The following is a 9218-nucleotide window of genomic DNA, read 5'->3' on the forward strand; positions in this document are numbered from 1 at the left end:
AGGCCTTCACCAAACCAGTCATGCGTTCCTGGAGAAAGAGAACGCTCAACCAACTTCCACTTGACACTGCCGGAACCATCAACGACTCCAATTTTCAACAACTTCAAGAATTGTTCCCATTACAAATGCAAGTATTCAATTCAATGAAATGTGAAAATGAAATTCTGATGGTTCTTCTGATAGACCCTCTTCCGGTTTCCAATTTCATCCTATCACTAACCTATTTATGTATTCATGTGTGTATGTTGTTTAGTTTATTTATATTCATATAAATATCTATATTTAGTTAATAAAACTTGTACATAATATGTATTTGGTTCTGTTTTGTTTGCAATACAAGTCACTTTACGATCACGGTTTTTGCTACTGGCTCAAAGTACTGTACAGGCGAAGAAATAATTATTCTTCGGTGGCCATGGAAGATACCCTTTGTTAGAATAAATTAATAATCAAACTAGTTCGTTGGAAGAACTGATTAATTGATTGTAATATTAATTCAGCCACATCAAGTTAATCCAATTAACTGACCCAAATATTTATAATTAATAATAACAAGATATTATTGATTATTAATATTTCCAAAAAGCTGAGTTCCTTACAACGAGGTCGGTGCGTATGGGTCCCGGACAGTCATCAAATGGTGTCTGCACAGAATAAGAAAGAAAACAAAAGACAGGAGAGCAGTATTTGTTCACACACTAGGGTTGTAAACTTTTTCAGAGTCTGCTAGACAGTAGAGCAGTATTTGTTCAAACACTAGGGTTGTAAACTTTTCTGAGTCTGCTATTGTTGTTCCCTCTTTTCCCTATTTCTTAAACCCTTTGACACCTAAGGAACAGTGAGGTAAGGATGGACTAGGATAGGGCCTATGAGGGAGTCTTCACCGCAGAGTTTGACCCCCGAAGCCTGTTGCATTAGGTTCTTCTCTGGGCTCCTCACTGGTTCCGTGTCCTAACCTATCCCTGTAGGTGGGGGAACAACTCTACAGTGTGTAATTAGTCCAGGTTTTTTCCTGTCCTGACCCAATCCTGCAGCTGCTGTAATCAACATCACTTAATGTGGTCCATGCCACTCTAATGGCTTGTTTCTGAATTATTTTTAATTACTTGAGCTGAACCGTCAACAGACAACTCAAATTCTGAATTCTCTATGGGAGTTTCTTTTACTTCCCTCAAAGGTGTGTATGTAAGCGTAACACAATCATGAGTCATTTCTCCTTCATCCCCTAACACAAATTCAGTCATTGCAGACATCATACATGAGGATGGGTTTGTGACAGTTGGTCTTCTGAGTCACATTTGGCTGAGGCCTTGTTATGGCCCACCTTAGTGTGCAATTATTTGTCCTGTTCTTTTAATTTAGCTATACACCTAGATTGTTCTTGTGCAATGGGTAAGCTAAATTCCATGTGACAGAAAATAATGCCTTTTATGTTTCTCTTCCTGATACATGCACCCAACACCTTCTTGCATGCTTCAATAGACCATACTTTTTCTGGGTAAATACCAAATTTCTTTCTCAAATCCAATCTGACTGCACTATGGAGTCCATCTGCTCCCCTAACAATGACCTGAACTCGCTGTCTGTCCATAACTGTCCTTTTTCTGTTGTGGGGATTAGTCTAGCATTCCTTCTAAACATTGTTGTGAGTTTTCTTTGTTGCCAACACAAACAGACACTAAAACTTCTCTGATCCACAGAGGGTAAACTTGTTAACACAGATTACTGTTGTTAAGCTAACCTTCTCTGCCTAAAGCAAAGAATACACAAATTACTAGCAATTTATACTAAAATCTTCCCTGCCTGAAAAAAAACTTTTGCCACTTGCCTGGCAAGAGGGTAAAACCATATTAACATGTACGTTAATCTTCCCTGCCTGAAAACAGAGTGTACAATATATTAGCACTTGATGCTAATCTTACCTAACTTTATAGAAGATAAAACACTTCCCTGGCAAAGCAGAGGGTAAAACAATATTAACATGTACGTTAATCTTCCCTGCCTGAAAAACAGAGGGTACAATATATTAGCACTTGATGCTAATCTTCCCTAACTTTATAGAGGATAAAACACTTCCCTGGCAAAGCAGAGGGTAAAACAATATTAACATGTATGTTAATCTTCCCTGCCTGAAAAACAGAGGGTACAATATATTAGCACTTGATGCTAATCTTCCCTAACTTTATAGAGGATAAAACACTTCCCTGGCAAAGCAGAGGGTAAACAGTATTAACATGTTCCACAATCCTACAAGTCTATGCAAATAAACTGAACCAATTTATACGTTTACGTGGAAAATACACATGTATGGAACAGTTATGAAACTAGCATGTCCAGTTTATCTTACTTCCTGATACTATTGCCGTTTAGGAATTTACATAAGACTGCATCAAAGGGATTTCATCCAAAAAGGAAATGAGGGGAGAGCTGGGACTGTTGCAATTTTAATATGGAAACAACACATTTCTGAGCGCTTTATTAAACACAAATTTGCTGTTGGTGTATTAGCCTAAAACAACATGCTCGCCAGATTGTTTATCTAAATAGCCCTGTGTTGTTAGAAATTACTGTTTACCAGGTTTTAGGTTTTTGGTCATTTCCTTGATTTATTTTTTTTAATTCTTTTTTTAAATTAAAACTAACATCATAAAGTATGATATTTTTTTTACTTTGAGCAATTCTGGAGCTAATTGACTCTTCTTAGGAGCATATAAAACAAAACAACTCCTTGGAAAAAATGAAATGTAATATTCTATTAGTTATAAACAAAGGTTTATTTTAGTTCAGATTAGTTTGAGGGCAGCAATTGTATTCATAATGTCAAAATAAAACCGACGTAATGTTACTTGAAGGCATTATAGCCTATTATTCCTGCCAAACTTCCATGGTTGCAGTAAGTGTTACTAATCCATGGTGAATGTTGCTGATCTGTGGACACTGGTTAGTTTGGGGTGAACGGAAAACTACAGGAGAAGGGGCTCTGGGTGAAGGGGTATAAAGTCTGTCTACTTGCTGTGTGTGTCAGGTCTTGTTCCATCGTAGGGTAGCTGCTACGGTCTGTTTTTGAACAACCCTCCTTTAAAATAAATAAATAAATTTTAAAGTACAATTTGAATCCTGATGTCTCTTATGCTGTGATGCTGTTTGTTTAATTATTGTTTTTGCCACAACATGGGAAATTATCACCATAGGTCACACTATGTCACGCAGGTTCAACTGTGCATGTCAGGAGCTAAAAATGTTGTGTTGTGCAGTGGGATGCCTGAATCCGAAATCTATTGGAAAGCCAACCGTTTAATATGTGGCTGGTGAAAAATAACTTAGGTGGGGCTGTGTCATATTCAGTCAGTTTCAATAGTCTGGTAACCATAGGAGCCATCAGGGCCCGTATTCATAAAGATTCTAAGAATCCTCTCAGAAAACTCTTAATTTAGCTTAAAATCTTTTACGTAGGAGTCTTAGCTTAAGAGTGATTCGGGACCGATCTGAGAGCAACTCTGAGTAAGGAAAAGACAAACTTTTATCTTAGTGAGGAGGCGGGGTTGACCCCGTTGCTATGTATGACAAAATCTTTTGAAAACTGTGATTGGTTGGTTGTCCAAGAAGGGAAAAAAGAGTGATTTTAAGTATAGGGTCTATTCTAAGTCTTCACTTTGAAATTACATGCGTAATTTTTCCTATTTGACCGTTCTCACACACACACACACACACACACACACACACACACACACACACACACACACACACACACATTATATATGTGTATATAAATCCTTTTTTTTTATTAACCATGCTGTTAATTTCCTATAAGGTATTTGATTGGCTTAGAATGAAAAAAATTGTTCTGTGGAGTGCAATAAATGAGGAGACTAGAGACGGAGATGCGTCGAGTCAGCTTTACTCTTCACTTCACTATATTCGAACTGTACAGCAGTTAGATCAACACAACATCCGTTAAACCGGAAACACTAAAATCCAACATTTCCTTAAAGGTATAGACCCATGGTGAATGTCTCTTTCAGTTTTATTTTGTGGGTCACCACACAGGCCCCCCCAGAATTCACCCATAAACAAGTCCAGACCGAACAGGTACCCCCCAACAGAACATAGGACACTATTCACCAGTGCCAAACCGAACAGTCCAGCTCATAACAGTCCATATGAAAAGTCAACGTATCCGGTTGTTAAGTCGTGACGTAACCGCTCTCCGATAATACTGTTTCCGGGTCCAAATGCTGGGTCCTCTCTACCTACTTACCGCTTTCGCCCGAGTTTTAACATGCCGCAGTGCTGTGTCCCGTGTTGTTTAAATAGATCGGAGTTAAAAAAAACAAGTGACATTCAACTGTCATTCTACCGCTTTCCCTGTGACGAGAAAGATAAGAGAAAATGGCTGCAGTTGACAAGGTAAGTTACAAATCTTAAACGAATGAAGAAACTTTGGCGCCAGTGGGTGCTATCGTTAACACCCACTGGCGCTGAAGCGAAACCAGCCCTTTAAGAAAAAGGTTTATGTAGTCTATGTGTTTTACATGTTGTTTGTTGCTATAAACCCAAATCTTGCATCATGTTTAGTTTTTCAGGCCTTGTTTTGCCGCCTAGTTAAGATGAAACTAAGTTAGCTAGCTATGGCTAACTAGCTAACGTTAGCTTTGGCAACAGTCTATAGACATGTCGAAGCATGAAGATGTGTGTGCATAGCAAGGAAAAACATTAGACCAGTTATGATAATCTGCTAACGTTTCTCATTTGTCTGAGATATAAGATCAGACTCATGTCTATTAATGTACTACAACCTGAAACAAACAAACCCCCTTTTAGTGAATTACAGTATTATATTATTATGTAAGACAGTATTATTAGGTGTTATCAAAATTTCACATGTAGTAAGTCAGTCAGGTCACTAGGAAAATACTACAACCTTTGGAACATGAAAAAGTACTTTAGGTGAATTACAGTAATTATTTCATTAACCTATTTGATTGTTGTATGTACAGCAAGCGAGGTATTGTAAGAATTTCACCTGAAATAAATCTTTCTGGTCAATAGGAACATGGTACAACTTTTGAATAATAAAAAATCCCTTTGGTGAATGAATGTAATTTGATTCTAAAAAAAATAAGTAATCTTTAAAAAATTCTTTTTTTTACAGACGTGAAAACTTCATCCCAAACTGCAACTCTAGGGTGTGCAGTTGGCATTTCCCCAATGGAAAAGCTGCTGGGCCATCAAGATTTGCTTGGAATGAGGGGAAGACTTTCCAATTCCCAGAGCACCTCAGCCTTCTCCCTAAACGAAAGAAACAACTGGTCCCTAGCAATGGTGAGGATGAGGGAACGGATGCTGACATGGTAGAGACCCCATGTACTTCAAAAAGTCTTGTGGCACTTGAGGTGGAGAATGAGATGCTGAGGGAAGAGAATGAAAAATTGAAAAAACAATTGGAGAAACAGAAGCAAATTTTTTCCTTCAGTCAAATTTCTAATAGTCCTGACAGAGTTCAATATTTTACTGGATTGCCTGATGTTGCCACTGTCCTGTTTTTGGAAGCGCTTCTTTCTAAATTTGAGCTAAAATATCATTCTGATTGGACTGTCCAAATTATGCCCTTAGTTGATCAATTGCTCCTGACCTTAACCTTAATGAAGCTTAGACTAAATTGCGGCCACATAGACCTTGCAACAAGGTTTAATTGTAGCACAGCCACAGTAACCAACATCTTCACCACCATCATTAGTGCCCTGTATGAGATTTTGTATGTCGGTTTGCTTGAGAACAACATCCCCTCCACAGGCAAGAATCAAACATCGCTGCCAGACTGCTTCCAGCCTTTCCCTAACTGTAGGATCGTGCTCGACTGCACAGAGGTTGCCGTCTCTAACACAGAGAGGCTTGATGCACAGTGCCATTTGTACAGCCAGTACAAAGGACGAACCACACTTAAGGCTTTAATAGGTGTTGCGCCTAATGGAGTTATTACCTTTGCCAGTGACCTGTACGGTGGGAGTGCCTCAGACAAGGCAATAACAGCTGACTGTGGACTTCTCCAACATTTACATCCTGGCGATATGGTTATGGCAGACAAGGGCTTCACAATTAGGGACATTTTGCCAGAAGGAGTTTCCCTGAACATCCCGTCTTTCCTCGTCAATGGACTATTTACGCAGGAGGAAGTGAACAACAACAGATTCATTTCAAAAGCTAGGATACATGTGGAGCGTTCAATTCAGCAACTGAAATTGTTTCACATTTTGGACCACATTCCATACCAGTTCAAACAAAATATAAACAAGATACTTAAAGTGTGTGTGTGTCTTACAAATTTACAAACACCCATTCTCCGTGAAATTGGATGAGTTAACTATTGTATATACATGAAATTCTGGGTGTAATTCATGTCTGTATATAAATAACTGTATTCATAGTTTTATTTTAATTATACATTTTTTTTTATTTTAAGGTGTCATTGTAAAAGTGTAATTATATATTGAAGTACTGAGTAATATTAATTAACTACATGTACTTACTATAGGGTTAGGGTAGGATTAGGGTTTGGTTGAGGGTTAGTTGCATATAATTATGCATCATTTACTGTTATTACTATGTAACTATGTAAGTACATGCAACAAATGTAACACACTGTAAAATAAAGTGTTACCTTTATAAGTTCTGTAGCATGAAGGGCCTACCAAACTATAATAATAAATATGTAAAAATGTGTGACATAATATAGATGTTAAATAATAATTAAAAATAAATATGTATAATAAATAAATTACCTGGTTTGTGTGAAATGTCACATTTTCATTTATTTGCAAATTTTACAGCACTTACAACTGTGAGAGAATGTATGGTAGGAAACAAAATGTTCACAGCCCATGTAGGGTCTTTGAGCACTGGTAAAAGGACAAGGTCAAGAGGAGTCCACACAAGCAGGTGACAGCTGTTAGCTCCGGTCAGGTGCAGATTTCCCTGGATCTGATGCCAGTAGTTGTGAGTTTGTTTTAGCGTCAGGGAACCAACCACTTCATCGAACTCCACGAAAAAGTCCCTACTCTCCGCTGCCTGCAGGATAGTCTTGGTTCTGGCTGACCACGGACACTTGACTTCAATCATGCAGTTTACAAACACGGTCCCATCCGGAGATCCACCAAGCAGGCCGCTATCAGACAGGAACAGTCCCCTCTCTTGTATAACAACACCAGTGCGCTCAGTGTATTCCTGCTTTGCCCTTGCCTCATGCAGGATTCCCCAATCACATGCCTTGGCGGGAGGGGTCAAATACCACTTAGTCTTAATAAGTGTATTCTTAGACACAGATGCCTTCATTTTAAATATTCACTTATTAACTACAACTTACTTTAGAATCCTTCTTTGAGGTTGTACTGGCCAAGCAGGGTTTTGAATAAGGAAGGAAGGTAAGACTTCCGCTTGATTGCTGCCAAGACCAAACCAAAGTTACTTGCTGTTATCCTTTTCTTGCGATATGCAAACCTGTTAAAAGAAACCAACCATGAGAAATATCAATTTTGCTCAACAATTGGCATTACAGTTTCATGTAAAATCAATCTGACATTCTGCAGCGCACTTTCTAAATTCTGAGCAAATTTACAGCCTTTAGCAGACACTTTTATCCATATCAGCTTACAATAAGTACATTTATCGAAAGCAACTAACATTCTCTTAGAGCAGGGGTGTATTTATTAATAAGCTTTCTTACCATAATGCATTCTTTGCCTGGCCAACTGTTGCTTCCTCAATCTGCTGCTTCTCCTGATCATTAAGAGCAAGCATTGACAGCACATATAGAGCCTTGTCCTCAGCTTGGACAAAACCTGGGCTGGTCACCAGCCCATCAAACATCTTGATTGGGAGAGTCTAGATTTAAAGTTAGGCAAAAGTTGTTTAGTCAGTGAGGTATCCACATACTTGTACATACACATACCACATACATACACATAGTGTATACAAAATACATTTGAAATGAAAGCAATGGTTTACATACATACATACGTGTAGTTTACCACATTTTTGTATAACATTGTACAAAATTATTGTGTTGAATGACAAAACCCTAACCAACTTGACATCAATTTAATGTAGTGTAGTTGTGATGTTTCTGCTAATTTTAAGGGAACATGAAAGTACTAAAGCAAAAAATCTTACCTGAGGCGTCTCTGGACTCAAAATCCACCCCATCCCTGTAAAACGCCCAAGTTGCAACAGGGATGCCTGAACCCATTCTTTGTCCTCCTGGGTGACAGGTCTTTTGATGCCAGCTGAAATAATGGTATAAAACTGGTTATAATGATGAAATGAATAAAATGAGTAATGATATTTCTCTCAATATAATAGCCTTTTATTATGATCATCATTTATTTATAGCACACAATCTAAGCATTAGAAATATCACAGTGTACATCTCAGCCTCACATGTCTTGCAATTTGTCAATTTCAATATGGTGATAAAGCTTATGATCATGATTTTTTAGCTGCACTACAACACACCGTGAGTGTATGTTAGAAGAGTTTCATAAATACGATTAATATTATTAGCAATAGCTTTAAACCACATTACGTAGTTAAGAAAATAATTAAAACCCCGCAACATCAACAAACTTATGACAAACCTCGTGTTGTGGATGGTGTCATCTCAGACACTCTCTTGGCTGCAATTTCGTCCCCCTTCGGAGTGTTAGCCTTCTTCCACACACATTCCACGTCGGTGCGGCACACATTTTTTTCTGCCCAAATCAACAAAGCTGCCATATGATGGCACTTGTCTCTGCCGATTGGGCACTCGCATGTGCTGTACCTGACTGCCTGACCCTCAACGTGCACCTGTATTGAAAACACTTTAACCCTCACCCTAAACACTTCTAAAACACATTGCTGCCAGCGCTGTTTATCATAACAATACTTCTGTAACTAACCCGGGCCTGTCAGATCATACTACTAAATTGAATAGCCTAAGTTCACTAAACCCTATAAAACCTGTCTGTCACATTTTTACGTTTTAATCTTCGTTTTTATAATAAAAAAAAATATATATTTTTTTGAAATACCTCATCCAGAACAAGGAATATCACCTTATGTCAACTAACTAGCTAGCTTAACGTTACAGCTAACTCACCTCAACCTCGTAAACCTTCTTTTTCATTGATGCCTGGACTCTACCCTTAATTATGCCACCTGAATGATGAGCTACACTAACCACT

General features: G+C 38.2%; 1 protein-coding gene and 1 long non-coding RNA gene across 2 annotated transcripts; one reads left to right on the plus strand and one right to left on the minus strand.

Moving 5' to 3' along the window:
- Positions 1–4183: 4183 nt before the first annotated feature.
- On the plus strand, positions 4184–6356 carry LOC143740820 (uncharacterized). The gene is made up of 2 exons (XM_077233311.1): positions 4184–4407; positions 5153–6356. Exons 1-2 carry the CDS (start codon positions 4280–4282, stop codon positions 6354–6356), a joined length of 1332 nt encoding a protein of 443 aa, XP_077089426.1. The 5' UTR covers positions 4184–4279.
- Positions 6357–7795: 1439 nt separating this feature from the next.
- Positions 7796–8905, minus strand: LOC143740821 (uncharacterized). The gene is made up of 3 exons (XR_013204907.1): positions 8631–8905; positions 8167–8279; positions 7796–7878 (listed from the first exon to the last, which is right to left on the minus strand). It is a non-coding gene; the product is annotated as an uncharacterized LOC143740821 (long non-coding RNA).
- Positions 8906–9218: the final 313 nt, after the last annotated feature.

Source organism: Siphateles boraxobius, unplaced genomic scaffold, assembly GCF_051911475.1.
Source record: "Siphateles boraxobius isolate OS27281-9 unplaced genomic scaffold, OSU_SipBor_1 1, whole genome shotgun sequence".
Taxonomy (NCBI): domain Eukaryota; kingdom Metazoa; phylum Chordata; class Actinopteri; order Cypriniformes; family Leuciscidae; genus Siphateles; species Siphateles boraxobius.